This window comes from Trematomus bernacchii, unplaced genomic scaffold (assembly GCF_902827165.1).
Source record: "Trematomus bernacchii unplaced genomic scaffold, fTreBer1.1, whole genome shotgun sequence".
NCBI classification, from domain to species: domain Eukaryota; kingdom Metazoa; phylum Chordata; class Actinopteri; order Perciformes; family Nototheniidae; genus Trematomus; species Trematomus bernacchii.
Window position 1 is genome coordinate 6807664 of NW_022987616.1, and position 25955 is coordinate 6833618.

The window sequence follows — 25955 nt, forward strand, 5'->3', positions numbered from 1 at the left end:
ATTTCTTGACTGGCAGCAAAAACAACCAATCACAGCAGTGCTTCTCTGGCTGGCTCTGTCCAATCACAAACAAGGAGTGTTCTCCCTAAAGGAATACCCTTTCCGTCCAATGTGAAATGCTGTTGTGTTTTCTGAAATGCTGTTGTGTTTTCTGAAATGCTGTTGTGATTTCTGAAATGCTGCAGCGTTTTCTGAAATGCTGCGGCGTTTTGTGAAATGCTGTTGTGTTTTGTGAAATGCTGTTGTGTTTTGTGAAATGCTGTTGTGTTTTGTGAAATGCTGTTGTGTTTTGTGAAATGCTGTGGCGTTTTGTGAAATGCTGTGGTGTTTTCTGAAATGCTGTTGTGTTTTGTGAAATGCTGCGGCGTTTTGTGAAATGCTGTTTTGTTTTGTGAAATGCTGTGGCGTTTTGTGAAATGCTGTGGTGTTTTCTGAAATGCTGTTGTGTTTTCTGAAATGCTGTTGCGTTTTCTGAAATGCTGTAGCGTTTTCTGAAATGCTGCGGTGTTTTCTGAAATGCTGTGGTGTTTTGTGAAATGCTGTGGCGTCTTGCACTTCCAGGCCACCGTACCATGCACTGTTGTCAGTGTTTCAGGTAGAATGAGTTGCAGTCTGATTGTTCTCTGAGTTCTCGTCATCAGATAAAAATGCAGGGCGTGTCAGAACCCGCTCTAACAAGTCTTAACTGTTTTTATGTCTAACTCTTAATACTCTGAATAAGGGAAGGAGTGTGAAGGGCCCGTCTTCCAACACTGACCTGGTTTCACTGAAGAGCCTTGAAAATGTCAAATGGTTTTTTTAAGTTTTAGATTATACATCTGGGACTAGATTGCCCGAATTCGAAAAACATATATAACAGTACATGTTTTGATATATATGTTGGGCTATACATAAAATTAGCATGAAAAGTAAATGGGAGATTATATCAAACTTCAAAAATATTCTTCCCCTAGATTTGAACCTCATTGTAACTTAGTTATCAGGGAACTTGTTTTTCCTATTTTCAATGATATATCAAAAACACATTTCTTATCAGTTCACAAAATACCTAGTTTTAATTAAAGTCCGTAACTGCTTTCATGTAATTAACGTACATATTTTAAGCCAAAAAAAAATGTTTTTTCTAAACCTAACAAAGAAGTTGTATTGAATGGTTACTGAGTGCAGTTCAGTTGTGTGGGATATTTTGTGGGGGGCTGGGCTGTACATTACCTGTGGATGTACATTGAAGTGACTGTTTGTGTGTGCTGTGATACACTGTGACACACTAACACATATTTAGGGGTCAACACACTGGGTTTCTGTGTGGTTCTGGGGCTGTGGGGAACATTCTGGGCTGATCCGGTCCTGTTGAGGCTCCAACAAGGTTCCTGAATATCTGAGAGGAGGGGCTACCTGTGATGTGAAGCTTGTTGTAATGAATGAGCATGTTGTTGTGTTTGTGTGAAGGTGGGGGCTCTGCTATGGATCAGTGTGAAGACAGAGAGGAGGAAGCCCCCCCCCCCTCTAAAAGCTCTGGGGAACATGACATCTCCACCTGTCCATCACTCTTCTCCATGTCACAGCTCAGCACTCATTATTCACTCAAAGCTCTGTGTGTTGTGTTCAAGCCCATAGCAAAGACCTCATTCTGCTGGACCTGGACCTGGACCTGGACCTGGACCCAGCTCTGTGTCCAGTGACCAGCTTACTGCCAGAGACCAGAACCAGGTGTGTGGTCGCCGGCTGAGTCACTCTCTTATTTCTCTCATGGTACTTATTTGTACCAGTAGGTCAACTTGGTTTGCAGAAGTAAGAAAAGGTATCCATTGTGACACATGCTTCATACAATATAGACAACAGACACATCTTTAAAAAGTCCCTCTGGCTCCAGAACATCCACAAAGCTGTTTTTAAACCTCTTGGTTCTACACCTTTAGGGAGATTAACCTCCGGCCCGAAGGAAGAAGCTGAAGCTCAGGTTGCAGGGGGTGGGAGTCTTCATTGAACATGGAGTTAGACAGCCTCTGTAACTGTCTGATGAGCAGGGGCTCCAGGTTTAGCTGTGACTCACCAGTCAGTCTGCTAGACCACTTTATGATCTGACTGAGACAGTTTCTGCTCTTTAAAGTCAGGTTACCAAACCAAGACATTAAAGGAAAAGACAGAACTCACTGTGCTGACTGTCTTCAAGTTTAGGATTGACTTCCTGAATGTCGACATCTGAATTGAAGCCATTGTTACGCCCAGGTCTAAGGGAACCTAAGCGCAGCACAACATGTGCACTCTCCCCACTCTTCCCATTCCCAAGAACATGCCGTTTGGTAATTTTAATTACCAAAGTTTTTACAAGGAGGCGCAACAACCCACAACACAAACAAATCTTTGAACACATAAATCTTGCCTAACAAATAAGAAAAATAAACCTACAGGCTTCTTACCTACTCTGACGTAAAAACAGGAGAAAACGAGAATAAACCAAAAGAAAAGGGTTTCACATTCCTGGGCAAATTCAAGCGTGTCCACAAGGACAGGTTAAAGTAGTTTCTACTTCTGAGGTTTCAAAACAAGCAAAATGACTGGTGTACGGTATAAGTACACCCACAGCACAACAGGACAGATATATATATATACGCAACAGTGTTGGGAGTAGGAGAAGTCGAGTCAAAGAGAGGGCCGAGGAACTGCACGGCTGCAGCTTAAATGCTCCCGTCTCCTCAGGTGGACCAATCAGCCTGTCGAGGGCAGCCAATCAGCTACCGGGCACCACCTGCTTACTCACACGCAGCCACACAGACACAGGAGGAAGAAGAAATATCTGCACACAAATGACATAGCGACCCAGGGTCGTAACACCATTCAAAGTCACATGGCAGCTGTTCTTTGGATCCCGAAGGCCTGTTATGGTTTTCAAAAGTACAAAATAAGAAAATATAGTTCTGTAAGATAAATATTTTCTTTCTTGGTATCTTTGCTCTGCAGGTAGAAAAGATGGAGACACATAAAGTCCTATTAAACACTTTAAAATATTTGAAGGAAGAGGAATTTGAAGAATTCAAGTGGCACCTGAAGGAGAAGGTCCTAGAATTCCAAGGAATCCCAACGAGTGAACTAGAGAAAGCAAACCGGACGAAAACAGTAGATCTGATGCGTACGCACTACGGCAAACACGACATTAAAGTGACCAGAGAAGTTTTGAAGGAGATCCCGAGGAATGATCTATTGGAGGCATTATCAGAATCCTCATCAGAATCCTCATCAGAATCCTCATCAGACCCTAAAGGTAGGTCTTTAAAAAAGAGTTTACCAAAATATAGCTATATATATAAATATAATTTTTTTTATTTTTCACAGCCATGCATCATGTTTTTAGACTCCTGATATACCCCTCAGAGAACCATCACCTCCACATGGTGTTGGGGCTGAGGTACCCCTGAAAGCAGAGAGGTCAGGGTCACTAGTTTCTGGCAGGGTCACCCTGTTGGTTCCACTTGAGGGGTAGTAGAACCTTTATAGATCAGCATTTTAGGAATCCAATTACCTTCCAAAATATATCGCCTTTCGTCTCTTCCTAACCACAATTCCTTAACCTTTGTGAAACATCTTGGGGTTAATGATAGGACTTAGGGAAAGAGACTGCTGTGCTTTGAGAATCCGACCGCACTGACACTATCCAACGTCATTATGATGCGCCAGCCGATCTTATTAAGAAGGAGAATTCTACCACTGAACCACCAATGCCATATCAACGAGTTACTCCTGGTGGGACATTGGAGATATGTAATACAAGTGGGTGATGCTAAAAGCCAGTGTTGGGGAGGGGATGGATCAGAGGAATGACCAGAAAGTCATCAGTGGGCTCTGAAATGGCAGTGAGTCCTTGAGTGCTACGTTTTCCTAGGAAACGGCCAATTCTGTTAGGAATGAGGTTTGTCCTGCTGAACTGTCAGATATCTCAGGAGGGGGAGTCATGGATAAACCCCGGCTGTTTTCCACAGTGTAGGTTAGCTGCTGACTCAGTCTCAGGATATTGAATGGGACTGATGCACACTGAGTTCAGGAGGCAGAGCTGAGGGCTTGGAGAACAGCTGTTGTTGCTCAGGTGATCAGAAGGGGCCACAGGGACACACTGTGGAGGTTTGTCCTGATATAGGATTGGACAGTTGTGATTTAAATTCCTGTTCAATGTTGCATGGAGGCAGACAGTGTCATTGTCCATGCTTTAAAGGGGACTGTATGGTAAGCTCTAAACATCAGAGGAGCACATTGCTCAGCCTCACTGGGATTGCTCACTGCAGATTCTGTCCTAGTCATTACTAACGGCCCAGCCCCCTACAGGTGGAAGGAGGTATCATTTGCCGTCCAACATGACTTGGGGAGGAAGGGACGGGTTATTACTGTGACCCCCCAGGGTGTCTTGTAGATGGTAGGCTACTGCAGGAGTATACTGCGACACAGTAAGAGCCATCCACTTCCTGTATAACTGGAGAGAGAGCTGTGTCCACACCCTCAGTGGGTGTTGGGATCTGCTGGTATCATGCCTCATCTCCCAGCAGCAGGAATAAGAGTCAGTCAGGTTTAGGGCCATGGTTCTCTGTGGGAAAACTGATGGTTCTCTGTGGGGTGGAACTTATACTGGACAATGTACAGATAATTATGCAACACGATCCAGTGACTTGATATAAGGAAAATAACCTGCTATTTTGTCAGAAATGGGTCCAATTAGAAGGAAATATTTTGATGTGTATTTCGTGTAAATGTCTTTCTTATTCATTCAGATATTCTCACTAAGTGCCAAGGTGAACTCAAATCAAACCTGAAGAAACATATGAAAATATCAAATTTATGGAAAAATCAGAATCCCTACATAAAATCTACACGGAGATCTACATCACCAGGGGAGACACCACAGAGGTCAACAAGGAACATGAGATCAGACAGATCGAACAAGCATCCAGTAAACCAGACAGACCAGAAACACCCATCAGACAAGAAGACCTCTTTAAAGCCTCACCTGAAAGAGGTAAACCAATCAGAGCAGTGATGACAAAGGGTGTGGCTGGCATTGGGAAAACAGTCTTAACACAGAAGTTCACTCTGGACTGGGCTGAAGGCAAAGCCAACCAGGACATCCAGTTCATATTTCCATTCACCTTCAGAGAGCTGAATGTGGTGAAAGAGAACAAGTACAGCTTGGTGGAACTTGTTCATCACTTCTTCACTGAAACCAGAGATGCAGGAATCTGCAGGTTTGATCAGTTCCCGGTTGTGTTCATCTTTGACGGTCTGGATGAGTGTCGACTTCCTCTGGACTTCGTCAACACTGACATCCTGACTGATGTCACAGAGTCCACCTCATTGGATCGGCTGCTGACAAACCTCATCAGGGGGAAGCTGCTTCCTTCTGCTCGCCTCTGGATAACCACACGACCTGCAGCAGCCTATCAGATCACTGAGTTTGTGGACATGATGACAGAGGTCCGAGGGTTCACTGACCCACAGAAGGAGGAGTACTTCAGGAAGAGATTCAGAGATAAGGAGCCGGCCGGCACCATCATCTCCCACATCAAGACCTCACGAAGCCTCCACATCATGTGCCACATCCCAATCTTCTGCTGGATCTCTGCTTCAATTCTGGAGGACATGTTGAAAACTGAGAGAGGAGAGCTGCCCAAGACCCTGACTGAGATGTACATCCACTTCCTGGTGATTCAATCCAAAGTGAACGTCAAGTATGATGGAGGAGCTGAGACAGATCCACACAGGAGTCCAGAGAGCAGGATGAAGATGATGGAGTCTCTGGGAAAACTGGCTTTTGAGCAGCTGCAGAAAGGCAACCTGATCTTCTATGAGTCCGACCTGAGAGAGTGTGGCATCGATATCAGAGCAGCCTCAGTGTACTCAGGAGTGTTCACACATGTCTTTAGAGAGGAGAGAGGAACGTACAAGAACACAGTGTTCTGCTTCGTCCATCTGAGCGTTCAGGAGTTTCTGGCTGCTCTTCATGTCCATCTGACCTTCATCAACTCTGGAGTCAACCTGCTGGCAGAAGAACCAAAAAACTCCTGGCTGCCTAAAGTCTTTATATCCAAACCTAAACTAACAGATCTCTACCAGAGTGCTGTGGACAAGGCCTTACAGAGTCCAAACGGACACCTGGACTTGTTCCTCCGCTTCCTCCTGGGTCTTTCACTGCAGACCAATCAGAAACTCCTACGAGGCCTGGTGACGCAGACAGGAAGTAGCTCAGAGATCAACCAGAAAACAGTGAAATACATCAAGAAAAAGATAAGAAAGAATCCATCTCCGGAGAAAAGCATCAACCTGTTCCACTGTCTGAATGAAATGAATGATCGTTCTCTAGTGGGGGAGATCCAACAGTCCCTGAGATCAGGAAGTCTCTCCGCAGGTAAACTGTCTCCTGCTCAGTGGTCAGCTCTGGTCTTCATCTTACTGTCATCAGGAGATGATCTGGAAGAGTTTGACCTGCAGAAATACTCAGCTTCAGAGGAGGCTCTTCTGAGGCTGCTGCCAGTGGTCAAAGCCTCCAGGAAAGCTCTGTAAGTGGAGATCAAACTACATTAACTAGGAACAGGTTGAGACATGAGAATAAAACTCTTTGTGTTCACTGCTGATCTTTCCCCAGGCTGAGTGGCTGCAAACTGTCAGAGAGAAGCTGTGAAGCTCTGTCCTCAGTCCTCAGCTCCCAGTCCTCTAGTCTGAGAGATCTGGACCTGAGTAACAACAAGCTGCGGGGTTCAAGAGTGAAGAAGCTGTCTGATGGACTGAAGAGTCCGCACTGTACTCTGGAGACTCTCAGGTCAGTATTCAGACAATATGTTAACTGTCAGAGTGGTTTTGTTCAGCCATTTATATCGACTCATTTCCAGTTTTATCAAATTAGAATAATAATACATTTCGATTCTCCTTCGGTTTGTTGTTTATTTTTCTTCTTCAAAACAATAAACCACAAAACCATGATAACAATCTTATTATATTTTAAGACGGATGGCATCACTTATCTTCATCTCAATGTATCTGACTGATTGACCAACCCAAACATGCACAGACAAATAGATGGTATCATTTGACAAAAGAACTAGAAAAGATTGTATGTTGAAACTTTGCGCTCAATCACATTTAATATTAAAGGAATGTTGTCATGTATTAATTTCTTTCAAGGTTAACTGGCTGTAACCTGTCGGAGAGAAGCTGTGAAGCTCTGTCCTCAGTCCTCAGCTCCCAGTCCTCTAGTCTGAGAGATCTGGACCTGAGTAACAACGACCTGAAGGATTCAGGAGTGAAGCTGCTGTCTGATGGACTGAAGAGTCCACACTGTGAACTGGAGACTCTCAGGTCAGAGTTCAGCTTTTTATTTTCAAGCAGTTCAATTATTTTCATCCAGCTTTTTGTTCATGTTGATGAAGATGGTCCACCTCTGTATGATTTTCCTGCTGAGGTGACTTTTAAGAACACTGAGTTTACTGTATTCCCTGATTCCAGTCTGTCCGGCTGTCTGGTCACAGAGGAAGGCTGTGTTTCTCTGGCTTCAGCTCTGAGATCCAACCCCTCCCATCTGAGAGAGCTGGACCTGAGCTACAATCATCCAGGAGACTCAGGAGAGAAGCTGCTGTCTGCTGGACGGGAGGATCCACTCTGGAGATTGGAGACTCTCAGGTATGGACAGACTGACTTCCTCCTATTTTTCTAATTTCATCTCCTTCATCTCTGGTCTTCCATCATGAAGGACGTCTCATTTCCCTTGATTATGTTCACAGCAGTGAGTTAACCTGTTACGCACCTTCCGCCCGGTACCGGGCGGATAAACGCGTCATTTGCAGGAAACAACGTCTAAGGAATCTTAATATTGAATAAAACTATGAATGTGTTATATCCATGTAACGGGAAGAAACTCAGCTAACTGATCTTTTAATTTTTTTTTTCAAAAAAACCCCACAATGCTAACACTCAGCCTCTGAATTAGCCACGAGCGAAAACATGGAACGTAATGCGGCACTTAAACTCACTCAGAACTCCCTTATTACTTATCCTAGATGCACAACCAAACACTCTTTTTTGGTGTCCTGGAGACACTGAATCTAACGGTGCCCTCCTCAACACTCAGTGATAAACATTCGCGACGCTATAAACGAAAGCGTACATCATCACATGTGGAGCTAAGAAGCTAAACACGTAAACATGGCTTACCTTGGTCAAAAGTGGTCTTCAATGGCATTAAAACGATAAAAAAACGATGCTGCAGTTAATCCATAGGTTCATCCTATGTGTCTGTGCCTTCTTTGAAATTATTTCTGATAATCCATAAGTAATACAACTGCGTTTTAGTTTCCAAACTCCAGAAGGAGACATTCTTCCACTTTGCTTTCGTTTCCCACACGCGAAGCGCCCACATTTTTTCTTTACAACGTGTGTGTATGTGAGCCTCCCCCTTCGATTCTATTGGCTCTAATGGTCACAAGGGTATGTCAACCAACCAAATCGACCAAGGGGGGCCAGAGATAGGTCAAATCCACCCAAATGACCCCAGAAGTGGGGGTTTTTGGCTAAATCTCTCTAAAAAGGTCAAATTTCACTTGTTTTGCATCAATCTTGATACAGGGTACTTATTATATGTTGTACTTTGGATTCCTAAAGCTTTTAGTCTACTAACCCATCATCCAAGGGTAGTTTTCACTATCTGTAAAAAATAATTTTTGGACGGACACTATCATTTACAGTCTTTTACTATGTAAAATCTGAATTTTCTTTAAAATAAAAAACATTTATATTGATTCTGACACTTCTACATCCAACTCACAGGTTTATCATTACTTTGAGAACAAAGATTATTAATTTAACCCTTTTAGAAGGGAAGATATGGTCATTTGTTCTGGGAATGTCATTTTCGAGCCTGAGACCTGAAAAACAGGCTCAGAGTGGAACAGGTTAACCTTCAAGTCTTATTACATGGAAACAGCCATTCAGTCCAAACATCAGAACCACTGGTTTCCTGGCTCTATGGAGGATAATGATGGTCAGTTTATGAATTTGGTTCTGACTGAGATATCTCACCAACTGCTAAATATGTTGAGATGAGATTCTGTTTGACATTTTAGATTCCCAGAGGGACGATCCGGACTCTTTAATATGCGTTCATTTGACGTAGGTTATTTTTGTGCTTATTAATTATTTCACTTAGTTGTTTGTTTGTCTGTTTTTTGTTTCGTTAAACTTGGGCAGGTTGGTTCGGTTTTGTTTGTTTTCGGCAGCCAGTGTCTCTGCCGGTCGGCATCTCGGCGATCTATCCCAGCTGACTCGGACGCAAAGCATCAAAATCTGCGAATCTGTAAAAATTGATGAGTTTGACCACATTATATATTCGCCATGTTGTCAGTCATGAAGTGCTTTAATGAGTGACCCGGTAAACTGAGGGCTCAAGCTAGCCGAGGAAGTGGCAAAGAAGGGATGTCCTTTAGTTTTGTTGAATCAGCTTCATATGTGCACGTTGTCTTGGTCAGGAGGAATGCATGTGCTTCTTTGGTGTTTAGCAGGAAAGCACATACAACAAGGATTGCTACTGTTTGGACCACAGTTTTGGTTTTCTGCACATTATGAGCTTTGAGCTTTGTTCTTAACACAGACCTGGAAGTGAAAGTAGTCTGTGTCACAACAAGCAGAAGGATCCGCAGAGAGACGGAAACACTCATTTCCTCTTTCTCTCCGTTATATAATAATCCTAAACAAAACGCAATGCCACCAAAAAAGATTCCTCCGCATGCTGAGGAGGTTGACGACATTAAACGATCGTTAGACATGTTGACGGAGGAGGTATCTGTTGTAAGACAGCAACAGATAACATTATGAGCCTGGTGGAGGAAGTTAAAGCCCTGAGGCTACAAAACTCCGAAAAGGAAAAAAGGATATTCTTGCTGGAAAATCGGGTGGATGAGCTGGAGCAATACACCCGAATCCACAACATCATAATCACTGGACTGGAGACGAAACCCTGCTCATACGCCCAGGCGGCGATGAGGATGACCGGAGGGGACACAAGTGAGGAGGATGCTACATCTGTGGAGCTACAGGTGACGGCCTTCCTCAACTCCAAGGGAATAGAGATTGACAGCGACAACATCGAGGCCTGTCACCCGCTACCACACAGAAATAAAACAGATAAACCGGCAATAATAATAAGGTTTGCCAACAGAAAACATAAAACTGAACTTCTGAAACAGGGAAGACGGCTTAAGGGCTCGGATGTATATATGAATGAACACCTCACTAAAATAAATGCTGAGATCGCCATAAAGGCCCGATTCCTGAGAAAACAGCGAAAAATACATCAACATGGACTGCAAAGTGCAACATCTCCATCAAGCTTCACGGATCCCCAGAACAAAGTGTCCATCATCAGGGACCTGGAGGAACTGGAAACATATCAATGAAACAAATCAGAGCAGGTCACGGAAATAAAACACTACCATGACCATTCCAGATAATAAACACATCTCTCTATCAAGACTATAAACGTTTGCATATACAGAGCATAACACACAGGACATGGAAAATGACATTGATCCGGAAAACAACTTACTGAACAATATCAACAGCTGCAACTATTTCACAGAAGAGCAATTCAATATAACGTGTCAATCAGAAGAGAACATGCAGAAGCAGGCTGTGTCTGTTGTGCACCCTCAGCACAGAGAAAAGGGTCTTTATTCCATGTACTTCCTGGTTTTCAGGAAGACAGGGGAATTCAGACCTATTCTAGATCTCCGCGGCCTGAATCGCCACATTTCCTGCAGGAAATTCCGCATGGTAACTATGAAACAGTTACTGGGCTTGTGCAGCCAGGCGATTGGTTCACCACCATCGACTTGAAAGACGCGTACTTTCATGTAGAAATTGCTCCAGAGCACAGAAAGTATCTGCGTTTTGCCTTCCAGGGGATAGCCTACGAGTACAACAGGCTGCCGTTCGGCTATTCCCTATCCCCACGCACATTCAGCAAATGTGTGGCCACAGCGCTTTAACCGCTGCGCGCCCAGGGCATGAGAGTTTTCTTTTACCTAGACGACCTCATAGTCATGGCTGGGTCCCGGGAACAGGCAATGTTTTGCACAGCACGATTGATCACACACCTAACCAAATGAGGCTTTGCGGTCAATTGGAAAAAGAGCACCCCCATACCTCACCAACAGGCGTTGTATTTGGGAGTGGTGCTCGATGCAGACGCGCTACGCGCCGCCCTTCTCCGGGCGGTGCACAGGCTGCGACAGGGGGCGGCAGACTCTGGGTCTCATGGCGGCTGCTCACATTGTGGTCCCGTTGGGGTTACTACATATGCGCCGCCTGCAGAGGTGGTTCTCCAGCCTGCGTTTGGATCCCAAGAGGCACAAACGGCGGCTGGTGACCATCCCCCCCTCAGTGGAGGGCAACCTCCGGTTTTGGGGGTCCCCGGATCACCTCCGGAGGGGGTCTCCACTGGCACGGGTGACCTCCTACATCACAGTGTTCACGGACATCCAGAACAGGATGGGGAGGGACCTGCCTGAAGAGGGCTATAGGTGGGCGCTGGGCTCTACGGAGTCTCGACACAGCAACCTCCTAGAGCTACGGGCAGTAGTGTTAGTTCTCCGGCATTTCATGCCCCTAATTCATGGGAGACATGTATTGGTCAGGTGCAACAACAGCACCACAGTGGCTTATATCAACAGGCAGGGCGGAGTCCGCTCCGCCCCCTTGTTGGCCACAGCGGAGAGGCTGTGGTTATGGGCTTCAGAGGTGGTGTTATCTCTGAGAGCCCTCCATATCCCGGGACTGGAGAACAGGGGGGCCGACCTCATGGCGAGGGGCGGCCCCCTGCCAGGCGAAGGGGCGCTTCACCCGGAGGTGGTGAAGCAGATCTGGGCCCAGTTCGGGAGAGCGGAAGTGGACCTGTTCGCCAGCCGGCGCAACAGCCACTGTGCCCTGTGGTTCTCCATGGCCCTGAGCAACGACCCGCCTTTGGGGGTGGACGCGTTTGCACACGAGCCATGGCCAAGGAAGCTGCTATACGCCTTTCCACCGCTGTGTCTCATTCTCCCTCTCCTGGGGAGAGGGAGGCGAGAACGTCTGGCAGTCATTCTGGTGGCACCGGATCGCGTCGGGGCTCCGTGGTACTCAGAAATGACACAGATGAAGGTGGGCCAGCCCTGGGCGATCCCCCAGTTCTGGGGGGCGATGTCTCAAGAGGCAGGTGCAATCGGGGCGTTACCCACTCTGGGCCGTCCTCTTCAGGCTTGGCTCCTGAGAGGGACAGGCTGAGACAGGGTGGATTGTCTGACAGCGTTATTCAGTCTATCCAGGCAGCTAGAGCAGAATCCACCACAGCCTGTTACAGGCCAAGGTGGCTGAGATTCCAGCATTGGTGTGAGTAGCGGGGAATAGAGCCCCTATCTTGTGAGTTGGGCTCTATTTTATCCTTCTTACAGTTACTGGTGGACAGAGGGCTTGCTCATTCCACAGTGAAGGTGTATGCAGCAGCCATCTCGTCCTGTCATGAGGGATTCAACGGCAGGTCAGCCTTCTCTCATCCACTGATGTTGCGGTTTTTACAGGGGTCAGGAGGCTGCGCCCGGTAGTGCACGCCTCCGCCCCACAGTGGGACCTGCCGCTGGTGCTCGAGGCTCTGGTCACGGAGCCTTTTGAGCCTCTGGAGCTCTCCTCCCTGAAAGCACTGTCGTGGAAGACAGCGTTGCTACTTGCCTTAACGTCAGCCAAAAGAGTGTCCGAGTTAACCGCTCTGTCAGTGCAGCCGAGCTGTTTACTGATTCGGGGTGACCAGAGAGGGGCGACACTCAGACCGAACCCCTCCTTTGTGCCCAAGAGCCTAAGGAGTGCGTTCAGGTCGAGGGCTATTCAGTTGGGGGGTTTTAGTCTTCCACCCCATGGTGGGGCTAGGGAAGCTAAATTACACCTCCTCTGCCCGGTGCGCGCGTTAGCATATTATGTAGAGCGCACAGCTACCCTGAGACGCACTGAACAGCTGTTTGTGTGCTTCGGGGGCGGGGTGACTGGAAAAGCTCTGTCCAAGAAACGCCTGGCAGGCTGGCTTTGCGAAGCCATTGCACACGCCTACAAGCAGGCAGGGAGAGCCTGTCCCATGGGGGTCCGTGCGCACTCCACACGAGCTGTGGCTGCATCAACAGCCTTATTCAGCGGTGTGAGTGTGGAGGATATATGCACGGCGGCGTCTTGGTCAACGCCAGGCCCCTTCATAAAGTTTTATCTCTTGGATATGTCTGGCTCTTTCTTAACGTCTGTGCTTGCTGTGGCAACACAGGACTGGTGAGGAGGGGGGGGCTGTGGGTCAGTGGGCATCTGACCCCCTCCCCGGGCGTAAATGCGCTTACATTTCTCCGGACCCCTGGAGGGTCGCGGGGTGATGTAATGCGCTCTGGGCCCTTACAGGGCTGAAGGGCTCCCCTCGCCTGCCTGGGGGCAGGAGGGGGAGAGCCCTCCATACTATGGTCCCTACACACTCTGCACAGGGTCAGTGGCGGAGTGGGGGGACATAGGGGGCACTTGCGTTCTCCCCGTGCTCTTTAGGGACTCAGGAGGGAGAGTGCATAGTGAACCCATACAGGGCTGCAGACTTTCCCTGTCTGCCTATGGGCAGACGCACGGGAGTCCTCAGCACTATTTTTGAGCACACTTTTTTGCGAGGCAAGCGCGTCAGGGTGTGCTCTATCGGCCGCAGCCCGGACTTCTCCACGGTTACAACCGAGGGAGAGGTGAGTGAGGCGCAGTGGCTGCTAAAGCCGGTCAGGGACAGTGAGGTGGAACGGTGTGCTGGACGACAGTGCGTGCATACATCGGGGCTCCGCCCACTGTACCCATAGAGTCCAGTAGAGGGCGGAGCCTGTGAGAGATATAACGCCGGGTTACGTATTGTAACCATGGGCGTAGGAAGCATCCTGAATGTGGGAGGGACATCTTTAACGGGGGGTGTGGGGGCGAAAAAATATATAGATTTCCTGTATTCTGGTGCATTTTAACAGGTGGTTTGATACTTTTATGTGGCTACACTAGCATGACGAAAATGATGGGTACATTTTGTAATTTCATCCAGTAGTAAAGAAAGGAAACATATTTGATTATTAATTCAGAGCTGTCTTTGAATTAATAAAAAGCAGTTTAAATGCCCATTTTTTGTACATTTATATACAACAATAAATATTTGTGAGTGCATTGAGAGATATTGTTGTGGAGAGTCATTTATATATAAATCGCAAAATACATTTGTGAATCCTTCTGTGAGCATTTATTAATATTGAGACTGATCTGACTCCATACGGATGTTAAGTTCACCTAGGAATGGTATCATTGACTTAAATGTTCAAATAAATGTTGCTCTTCTGTCTATATTGGTCATATGATGCCCCTTGACTGAAATGTTTCCTGTTCAATATCCCCACTGATTTCCTTAAAATCCTGGGATGAGAGTCCACATCTCAATTTACTCTCAACTGTCATTTCCCTTTCATCACTCACCTCAGCAATGGACCTCTCTCCACTGTCCCTGTATTCTGCCTCTGACTCACTCTCAAGTGCCTAGATGTCAAGAGAGGTGGTGAAGTGATAATTATTTATTGAGCAGTATACTCTTTCACATTGAATCATAACAAGTCATACTGAATGTAAATACAACTGACTCTAAAGTAAGTCCCAGTCTGTGACATTGGACATTTTGAAGACTCAAAGTCCCAAGCAGTAGGTAGAATATTAGCTAGTCTATGTAATGTGCACAGAAAATAAATAGTTAACTGAATACTGGGATGGAAATAGCCTATAAGCACTCAGTAAAACATAAACACACACAAAAAGCTTCTGAATGATAAGAAGTATAATTAAAACATAATGCACATTACCACTGTGAGAGAGAGTACCTAAGTTAAAGAACTCAGAAAAGAATCTCTTATCGAACTGAGGCTCCAGTAAAACACACTGACTGCGTCTCTACATGGACATCAGTAAGCCGTTTATGAGTATTATCCCGGGTATGATCATATTGGGGATATGGTGTTTACATGAGCACAGAGAGATCGGGTTATTCATGTTTCCTGTTTACATGATAAATACTAGTAACCTGGCATTTCGATGCCTTTTGTCATCTAAACTATTCAGTATTTGTATCTTTCTATCATGACATAAAGACGAAACTCCTCTCCAGAAGTGAGACGCCGCCATCACTGTTAACTGATTAACTGCTACCAGCTGATGACTTACTTTCCTCTTCTTTGAAAAAAATGTTCTTATGTCCATGTTGTCTGGGGGAGAAAACATATCAAACCAAGAGATCGTCAGCTTTGATTTTCGCTGTATTAACCATTTCCTGAACATTTGGTGTGTGTGCCTTACCTCCGCTACCGGCATCGCTTTATACAAAAGATCTGAGCTGTCCAACTATGACAACACTCCTTGAACATGCGCGCGCTATGTGAGAATCTGCCTTGGTACAAAGTAGCAGTGAAAACATGGTACGGAGTTTCATTGATTTGGGCATTCTCTCAATAAGCAAGTGGAATGGATTTAATTTGATAGTGAAGCACTGACACAGCGCTCTACAAAGTGCGGCGAGTGGATAGACCGATTCACGGACTTTCCGCATAGTAAAAGTGGGGGGGGTCTAAACTAATCATTTGAAAAAGTGGGGGGGACTTGTCCCACCCTCATATAATGGCTGCGACGCCCATGATTGTAACCCTTGTTATATTAACACAGGCGGAGCCCTCTACCTTGGGGGCACTGTCTGTCCTATACCGCTCGCTGAAGAGTGGTGTAGGATGGTGGTCAGGAGGCGAGGCCTCCTTTTATAGGGAAGTGAGATGCGCACGCATTCAGGTAGGCCCGCCCCGGGGCCGGCTACGTCTATAGAAATCTCAGTAGGTGAATGCTTGCATGATAAGGTAGTACCCATAGAGTCCAGTAGAGGGCTCCGCCTGTGTTAATATAACAAGGGTTACAATACGTAACCCGGCGTTTCTTTGCTCTCCCACTTTCATCCTTGAAAAGGGTTTTACAAAAAGACTTGACAGTTTCATGGAAACACATCAGCTTACACTCATATCTCCATGTCTGAGTTACTGTGTGGAGATCTGGGGAAACACAAAACCAACCTGCAGCCGTTATGCACATTACACAAAAGGGCTATAAGAGTAATCAATAATGTTGGATATCTTGAACACACTCATTCATTATTCTTGAACTCACACACACTGAAGTTTACTGATCTGGTTACATTTCAAACTGCATCATGTACAGAGCAAGAGATCATCTACTTCCTAGGACACTACAGACGTTGTTCATAGACAGAGAGGGGGGGGTATCATCTGAGAGGAGATCTACATCTGAAACAACTCAAGGTCAGAAGAACTCTGAGAAGAGCAGAACAATCTGTGGGGGGGGGGTTTCATGGAGCGGCTTGGAGCAGGAGTTCAAACAAAGCACACATAGCATTCACTTTGAAGGATGCACAGAAACACTTCTTTGGGAAAGTATGAGAATGAAGAAAGGAGATTGAAGAGGAGAAATGATTGTAAATGTATAAATGTAAATATGTAAGTAGGAATAACTTTCAGAGATGATTGAAAGGATAATCATTGATCAGCAGGAAGTGAGGGGGATCAATAAGCATCTGCTCCCTCCTGCTCCCTTCGGACACATAGCATTTATTATTATTATGATGAACATTGATAAATACTTTATTCTAACAATACGCTGTTCTGTTTCTCACATGTGTTTCTTCCTCCAGGCTGGACCATGGTGGAGAGCAGAGGTTCAGAGCAGGTCTGAGGAAGTGTAAGTGTGGATCAGTCAGCTTCTCTCTAGAGCAGGGGTAGCCAACACGGTGCCCGCGGGCACTTAGTCGCCCGCAGGGGCAACGTGAGTCGCCCGCAGGGCATGTTCTAAAAATAGCTCGCCAAGCAAATCCAAAATGTATAAAATACACAAAACAAAAAAGGAAATGTAATTAAAAGAATCTACCCTATGCATAAACGAAACCTCAATCATAGCGAACTCTATCTACTTACTACAACTCTATATCTATCTAACACCCCTCCTCCCCCCCCCCCACAATGAATATCGACCAATCACGTTCTTGCTTGATTTGCGGGACCAGCGTTGCAGTCGGGAAGAAAAGGCACCTCCCCGCTGATTTCCCTTCTGGCAGAATCTACACAACACATCAGCCCCATTAAGCAGCCTATCATGCAGCCTATACAGCACATGGGGGGCAGAGCTTTACTCTGTGTGCTGCAACTTGCATTATATATTTATTGCACTTGTCTCTTCCACCTGGGACAGGGGGGAAATGTCCCCCGCTCTTTTCAAAATCCCGTTTGTGTCCCCCCACTTTACAAATATGTTTATTATTATTTTTTTAACGCAAGCCGTCATCGCCACGGAGGAGCACACAGCCCGAGAGAGAGAGAGAGAGAGAGAGAGAGAGAGAGAGAGAGAGAGAGAGAGAGAGAGAGAGAGAGAGAGAGAGAGAGAGAGAGAGAGAGAGAGAGAGAGAGGCAAAATAAACAGTTTGAAAGAGTGATCAGCATGAATAGAAAGAAAGAATGCTAACTAGGAAACATCAGATCAGAATAAACCAGTTTGAATGATTTGTTATTGGTTGAGATCATATTCTAAAGAGGTTTGGGTTATTGGAAAGTTTACAGCTCTCTTTCATCTGAGTGTTGAGAGCTGTTTCCATCAATTCATCTGGGGCTCAGAGTGCTCCAGATTGATGCATGCCCCCGGACCCCCTAGAGGAGGTGAGGACCCCTAGAGGAGGTGAGGACCCCCCTAGAGGAGGTGAGGACCCCCCTAGAGGAGGTGAGGTCCACCCCTAGAGGAGGTGAGGTCCCCCCTAGAGGAGGTGAGGACCCCCCTAGAGGAGAGGAGGTGAGGACCCCCCCCAAATAAAGCAGGTTAAAATAATGAGATAGCATACATGTTCTTTGAGTAAACACTGAAGGGGTCCCACAGACCCAAACAGACACAAAGGTTAAAGGTCAGCATGTCATCATGTTAAAATGTGCTAAATATATACACTGCAAAAAACAACAAAAAGAGGAGTAAAAGTAGCTCACGACTTGTTTTATTTTTTGAAAGTAGCCCTCACCCTAAAAAAGGTTGGAGACCCCTGCTCTAGAGACACAGATGATGGAGGTGCTATTTATTCATTAGAACATGACATCTTGAAGCTTTATAGAAAGACCACTGACAGAGAGGAAAGCCTTCAGGTGAGTCTGGTGATAAACTGCTGTCTGTGTCTCTCCTCAGATTCCTGTGGACTCACCCTGGACTCAAACACAGTGGAGAGGTTCCTCAACTGTCTGAGGACAACAGGACGGTGACAAGTGTGGAGGAGGAGCAGCCATATCCTGATCATCCAGAGAGGTTTGATGGCTGGGCTCAGCTGATGTGCAGAGAAGCTCTGACTGGTCGCTGTTACTGGGAGGTCGAGTGGAGAGGAGAGGTTGAGATAGCAGTGACTTACAGAGGAATCAGGAGGAAAGGACAAGGAGATGAATGTGTGTTTGGATTGAATGATCATTCCTGGACTCTGGCCTGCTCTGATAGAGGTTACGCTGTCTATCACAATAACAGAGAAACAGACATCTCCTCCTCCTCCTCCTCCTCCTCCTCCTCCTCCTCCTCCTCTGGTAGAGTAGCAGTGTATCTGGATCATGCTGCTGGCTCTCTCTCCTTCTACAGAGTCTCCTCCTCCTCACTGATCCTCCTCCACACCCTCAGAGCCACATTCACTGAACCTCTCTACGCTGGGTTTGGGGTTGGGGATGACTCCTCAGTGTCTCTGTGTCCTCTGTGTCCTCTGTAGGAGGAGACCACTTCCTGTCCTGGGTCACATGATGGTGTTTTAAATGGAGGCTTCTCATTGGTTACCGTGTGTCTCACTGATTGTGTCTGTAATAAAGTTTTCTTGAAGCAACGTATTAAAGCTGATCCTGAAGACTGTAGTGATCGATACGTTCAATAAAGATTTAGAACAAGCAGCGTCTATGAAGTCAACCTGCTCCTCCTCCTCCTCCTCTCCTCCTCCTCTCCTCCTGCTCCTCCTCCTCCTCCTCCTCCTTCTCCTCCTCCTCCTCCTCCTCCTCCTCCTCCTCTCTATCTTGCAGCATAACATAATTATGACATTGACTTCAAAATGTAGCTTTTTACTATTTTCGACCATATATAGCAGGGGTACTCAAACTTTTTTATTAAAGGTCCAGTTGTGAACTTTATACAAGGTCACTGGTCCGTATCAATGCCACCCCCCCCGCCCCCACCCCCGAGCGGAGTAACGCAACTGAAATTAAGAAGCAGTTTCTTGGCGCTCTATGCATGGGGCCCCCTTGAGGGGTTTTCCCGACATGTCGTTGCAGGTAAATTAAGGGTGGTTTTCATGTCGGTTCGTTTGCTTTGTGGACCTTTATACACCACACACATTCAATACATACATATTGTGGCTTGAACTAGTGGAGAAATAGCACTGTTTGTCTGTAGTCAATGCCTTGAACCTCGGCAAAAAAAGGCATTAGAAGCATCTAGGAAAGTCTCAAGGTACACTTGCGGTTAACTGCGGGTCTGCTATGCGTGTCACGCTCGCGCCACACACGTAATATATATATGCATCGTTCATTCTCCAACGCGTCAGGACACAAGACGCGCGTACATGATGATGTATTTTTTTTAAATGGGGACACCAGGTTCGCGTCCGGATTGATTGGCCAGTTCGCCGTCCCCGGATCCGGACCTTGGTTCCGAGACGTTTTTGAGAAGCCCTGATATATAGCATATGGTTCATGTTAGCTCTTAATAAATGCAGTTTTTTGCGTGTCTTTTACCAAATACCCCAACTGCATCCTGTTTTTGAAGATATCATTGATCTATTCCATAAAGAAAAAACACCCCACAAGCAATGGCATTACGTAAAGAAACATTTAAAGAGTTAACATTCTGATAATGAATGAATATTGGTATTTGGTAGTTATGATAAGGGTGGTTAAGGATCTTAGCATTTCACTTCAATACATTTTTCGGGGGCTGACTTTTTTTCTCTAAGGACATCAGAGCAACTCTTTTATAAGGTCTAAAACTAACCGGTCTGTCAAAATATCCAGTCAGTACCAACAATGCCACCCCCCAATATAAAATCATCTATAATTTGACCTAAGGTCCACATGTGCAACTAAATAAACAAGCACCATTTGCTGAAGAAAGACTGATATTTGTTCAACAGCTCAGAGAAGTAGTAGTTCATTTGTCAATAGCCATAACCTAGGTATGAAAAGTTTTTGAACACTATATAAGTGCATTTTCAGCGGTATTAACAATAGGTACTTCAGCAGCCCAAGATTTCAAAAGGTCAAATGATGTGTTTAGTCTCTTTAAAATGTGACGGTACATAGATTTTGGTCTAAACTTTACAATGATATATTACTTTAAGCTTTTGGAGTAGGTTGCCCGCTTTCATACTGGCTCTATGCGTAAAAATGTAGAATTTTTTTTTGAAAGAATTGCAATGATATAGGGTTGAAATAAGGAGTAATAGCATATAGAAAGCTTATATTCTTGCAATGCTATAATGCATTTATCAAAACTATAGACCTTCAAAAAGTCACTATGAGACATGGTCCATCTACATTGGCACAACCAACCCCCTGGCTCATTAACTAAGTATAGTTTATAACCTAAATTATTGAGTTATACATTCATATGTTATCAATTCATCTGTTCATTGCTTTTCACGATGATGAATAGCTTAACTGTTATTTTTACACAACAGTAAGAAAATACCAATTCAAATGTCCAGAGGCATAGACATTACATACACAATGATATAAAACAGAAGGGAAAAAACAACAAATCCTCATATTTACAAAGCTGGACTTATTTATAAATATTGTTATTGCTTCATCAATTGTATTGATGTAATATCTCAAAGTGAGAGTATTCACAGAGAGGCACAACTTAAAGATCAGACAGAATGGCCGTTTCTCAATGTCGAGTAAACCTGCTGCAGAGCCACTATTTCAAGTATACTACGTCATCGAGTGGCGCCGAATGCTGGGCATTTAACTCATAGATATATATAAACACGTGTTTATATATATCTATGATTTAACATGCATTTAAACAGTCATTCGGCGCCACTCGATGACGTAGTCTACTTGAAAGTAGTGGCTCTGCAGCAGGTTTACTCGACATTGAGAAACGGCCACAAACTGACTGAGCAGCTCCATCGGCTCCTGTGTTCACTGGTAAGTTTCTAATGCGTACAAGAACGTTTCTTTTCTATATCCCCTTAGGGGCTCTGTATGTTGCAATATATTTACAAAATGTTTTGACAGCAGCATTTGTTTTCCTCGAAGGGAAACCAAACAGTGCAGCTGATCATAGTTTTAGCTGGTGCTTTCAGGAATATTACAGCTAAATACAAGCTATGACAACCAATGAGCAATACTAGTCCCTCTCATGTGCGTTTGGAAAGTAACAAATGTGCGTCTGTTCACCCATTTTTTAAATCATGCATTTCTGCTCTACCCTGTCACCTGTTTCTCTATTAGAGTACCAGGATGTAGACAGAAGCCGCAACCAAAGTACCCATTAAACTGTGTGGTGTTTTGCATTGTAGGTCTTGCCTTTGAGTCTACACAGCAACAAAGTCCAACAGCTTTGCTGTTCACACAGGTTCCATTTTCCCTCCAAGACACCTTTGGATGCCAATGTTTTTGCCTGATCAACAAAGGGTCTGAGAAAAATAGACACGACAGACTCATGGGAACCAAACCAAAGACCTGTAAGCATTACATTCTGCGCGGGCGGTGCACGCTTTGTGACGTGCAACAACATGTGACAAACAACAAAAACGTGTGAGCGGTTTGGTGACAGAAGTCTTGTCCATAGGGTCTGTTCAAACCTCTGATTTTGTTTATACATTATCTTGAAGAAATATATAAGAAATGTGTGATTTAATCAGGTTATATATGTTTGGACTTTTACTTTATTGTGCAAATATGTTGCATATTGTCTGAAAACACTAATTGTCGTTGCTAAAAAGGTGTTCTATAGAAACTATAAAGAAATGAAAGCATCAGTCGGTTATGTAACTCTCAAAAAGTGAAATAACGGTTACTTACCTTGCATTAAACATTTCTGTTAGTATAAATAATTTGCTGAAAATGATAGAACATTCAATTTATTACCTTTTTTATCATCAAAAACATTACATATGTACATTTAGTGAAAACTGTAGTCCTACACTCAATGTATTCAAAGTGCTATTAACATAGTAATGTGACAGGAACACAAAACGTGACGAAACAAACAGAAACCCTGTCAAAGCTACAAACAAAGTGAACAATTAACTACAAAAATCTGCAAATGATAAACACGATCCTCCGGTCTCTGCTGTGACGCTCCACGTGTAGAGGTACTATCATTACATTTTACACACATTTATTTACCACGCTTTAGCTAAGACTCAGGACAACGAGGGCAGAAACGTCCGTCTACAGATCTTAAAATGGACTCTGTGACGCAGACACTTTAAAATGGGCACTTTATTTGAGGCGCAAATTAATCTGAAGGTTCAAATCTTTTAAATATAATACACCAAATAAAGTGACTGACTGCAAACTGAACCTCAACACAGAGTAAGTGCTCGTTTCTCCAGTTTTACGACAACAAAACAAACATTAAATAAGTGATATTGTTTGACATTTTCCCCCAAATGATTGTCATTAAATCATTTTTTATTATAAAGTTGCCTTGATTTCTTTAACATAACAAGTCATTGACGGGATGACTCAGCTTTCTAACAGCTGTGGTTGAGTTTTAGTGTTTCAGATGCTGGGTCTAAAGTATTTAGGAGGAACTTAAAGGGGACCTATCATGCAAATGCACTTTTGTACGTCTTTTATACATGAATATGTGTCCCCGGTGTTCCAGGGAACTCACCAAGTTTCAGAAAACACAACCCTCTCTTTTCCTCCATACCCAAATCTCTAAAAACGGGGCTGCAACGGAGCTGATACAGATTTGAATTTTTCTGACGACAGAAAAGGGGTGCTCCGCCTATATGGGCAACTCTCCACCTATCAGGGGAATGGGAGGTTGGGCCACGGCCACGGCCATTGCCGCTCGAAAGCACTGGAGACGCTGTAGTACATATGCCAGGCCTGTAAGTGGCGCTGTAGTCTGCCACAAAAGCAGCGAAGAAGACTTCTCACAGAATCAGCCCTTGCAAAAACAGGGCTGGAAAAAAGCAAATAGAGCGAAATGAGGCATGGCTAAAATGCATGATCTGTTTGGTATTTTGAAAAAAAAACTTCACAGACATGTTTTATATACGTAGGTATGGCCCTACAATATATTATTCAGATATAGCATCATAGGTCCACTTTAAGACTTTTTTAAACATGTTTTGAAGGTACAATGTGAAGCCCAAAGTCTCTCTGCCGTCTGTGTCTGAAGGCACTTCTTACTCGAGGACATTTATCGCCACAGCTCTCATTTACTCACATGCTACAGAAAGAATTACTGAAATTATTTGACAAGTTTCTGCTGATTTGGGCAATTTAAGTCTTTCTCAATGTTCCCTGCTGCGTAAAATAAGATTGATAGCCGAAAAAACACTGGAAAGGGGAAAAGAATCTGCCTTCCAGCAAATCTCAGGTGCACGAATTACCATTAAATATCCCATTTGTTTCAACTGTGCAAAAACCAAACCATTAAAGCAATATGTTGTTTTAATGTTTACAGGTGCAAGTAGGCAGAGTATGTTAGCTTTAAGACTAGCTTCTTAACCTTTTTCCAGTCGTTAAGCTAAACTAAGCTAACCAGCTGCTGGCTTAAAGTGGTATGGATATTCCTCTGAGATATACTTGATTTTAATTTCTCTTCCTGCATTAATTTGGAGCAATGATAAGTCCCACTTTTGCTAATACAAAGTGTGTATAACTCTCGACAAGAAAGCTATTTTCCCAATTTGTCAAACTCTTCCTTTGATGCCAGTTTTGTGTTTTAACTGAGCACTCGTTTCCTCAGTTAAACATTAATGCTAATATATTTTTCTAACTTTAAATGCAAGCAAATCAAAGAATGACGTTTTGCCATGAGTCCCATGATGTACTTTCTCCCTCCTTTAACTAATGAACCAGTTACTGTAAAGTATGAGAGGAGATATCAAAATCAAATCGCTCTGCTACTGTAATGTAGCGCTGGCAGAGTGGAGTATATTGTTGGGTTGCATTTCTTTTGCTGCTGATTAAGCTGATTCATCACTGCCACCAAAGTCAAGCTGTGTCTGTAAATTCACATTCAAAAGGGAGCGGAGTACAGTAAGTTAGGGAGAATTATGAGTCAGAAAACTGAGGACTTTCTGTGTGATTTCAGAACCATTTTCTTTTTTAAGTGTGTACCGCTGTATGGTGTGATTTAAAACAGGGAGTACGGCCGGCTTCAACAGCTTAATGACAACGTAAAACACTTTAAAACGACAGCATATTTGGTGCAATCTCTGAAGCTACTGCTCCTGCTGACACACACACACACACACACACACACACACACACACACACACACACACACACACACACACACACACACCACACACACACACACACACACACACACGTTTAAAGAACTTTCAGGATCCTTCTCATGTGCCACTCGCTCTACAGTTGACTGTTTCACCAGGAAATGATATATTACACATGTCTCTATACATATTTCTACATCCTCTCTACAGTGGGGGGGGGGGAGGGGTTAAGTGTCCGTTTTTTTGGGGGAGCAGTCCTCTGTCATTGAAGGGGTCTCAGGCTGCAACTGGACCCTCGGCCACTAGAGGGCGACGGCGCCTGATCCTGGCTCTGCTCCTGCTCCTCAGACAGGAAGCTGGGGAACGTCTGTGCTCGGGGGATAAAAGTCATTTCCAGGCCACTTCCTGTTGGGGAAAAAAGGAGAGAAAGTGTCAGTGGAAAAATGATCTTAAGCTGAATGAAACATCTCAAATCTGTTGCAGTGAACAAGACCTTTACCGGCTTTATTGTCAAATGCACAGAGTAGTAGTAGTGTTGGCAACTCCTGTAGCATGCAACATATAAAACATACATAACACTGACTCAAATCAGTGCAAGACAATGGTGCAAGTGACACAATGTGCACGTAAATGCAGAATTAAGAACAAAGTCCTGTTTCCCTAGGCAATATATTTTCTGTTGCTTAGCTACTGTCTATGCAAGATTACAAGAATACAGCAACAATGATCTTTACAGCACTTTAATGTGGGCGGTTCTGCACAGGAATAAATACCTTCAGTATGAAAATTGAACAACAGTCAGTGATAGAAAATCCAACCCTTTCATCTCAAATAAATCAGTTTATCTCACGCTGCTTTCTGCTTCTGCATCTTCACTCAGATGAATTGCACCAATTTGATGTGGATTTCTATTTCTTTATAATGAATTCAACACATATTCCCACAATGATCGGATGTAGACCGGTGGTTCTTAAAAAGACACCAAAATAGAAACTGAGAATACAAATTGTCCAATAGTTACACTTTAAATCTCATTGATTAAGACTTGTTGGACTGTCTGCTGTCCCCATACTTTCTCCATCCACGCCTACATTCTAATTATTTGCACCAATGTGTTGTGTTCTTCTGTATACTGATGTTTGATGAAGGTGGTCAGACGCCACAACAATCCAAACCCTAAAGTATTCAAATGTGTCCGATAGCGACGCCTCAGATGAATATCTTCCTCTCAGAGTGATGCACAGCGTCTCGTCTCCTTTGTCTGTCTCTCTGTTCTCCCCCTCTCCACCTTAATCTAAATTAATTGCACCAATTTGTTCTGCAGTTCATATTGGTTAACTGCACACAGAGGGAGTAATGGAGGCTGGGGGTGAGGGCATTCATA

At 44.4% G+C, this 25955-nt stretch overlaps 2 protein-coding genes across 2 annotated transcripts in view; one reads left to right on the top strand and one right to left on the bottom strand.

Moving 5' to 3' along the window:
- The first annotated feature begins 3204 nt into the window (after nt 1–3204).
- On the top strand, nt 3205–19035 carry LOC117484025 (NLR family CARD domain-containing protein 3-like). The gene is given in 8 exon segments (XM_034132432.1): nt 3205–3262; nt 4758–6539; nt 6626–6799; nt 7162–7335; nt 7483–7656; nt 16778–16824; nt 18304–18348; nt 18351–19035. Coding segments are annotated over 7 exon segments (2841 nt in total). The 5' UTR covers nt 3205–3262; nt 4758–4824; the 3' UTR covers nt 18863–19035.
- Nucleotides 19036–24810: 5775 nt separating this feature from the next.
- Nucleotides 24811–25955, bottom strand: part of dok6 (docking protein 6) — a 45527-nt gene continuing 44382 nt past the window's right edge. Inside the window, 1 exon segment of the mRNA XM_034132464.1 lies at nt 24811–24976. Within this exon segment, the coding sequence (XP_033988355.1) occupies nt 24834–24976 (143 nt within the window). The 3' untranslated portion in view covers nt 24811–24833.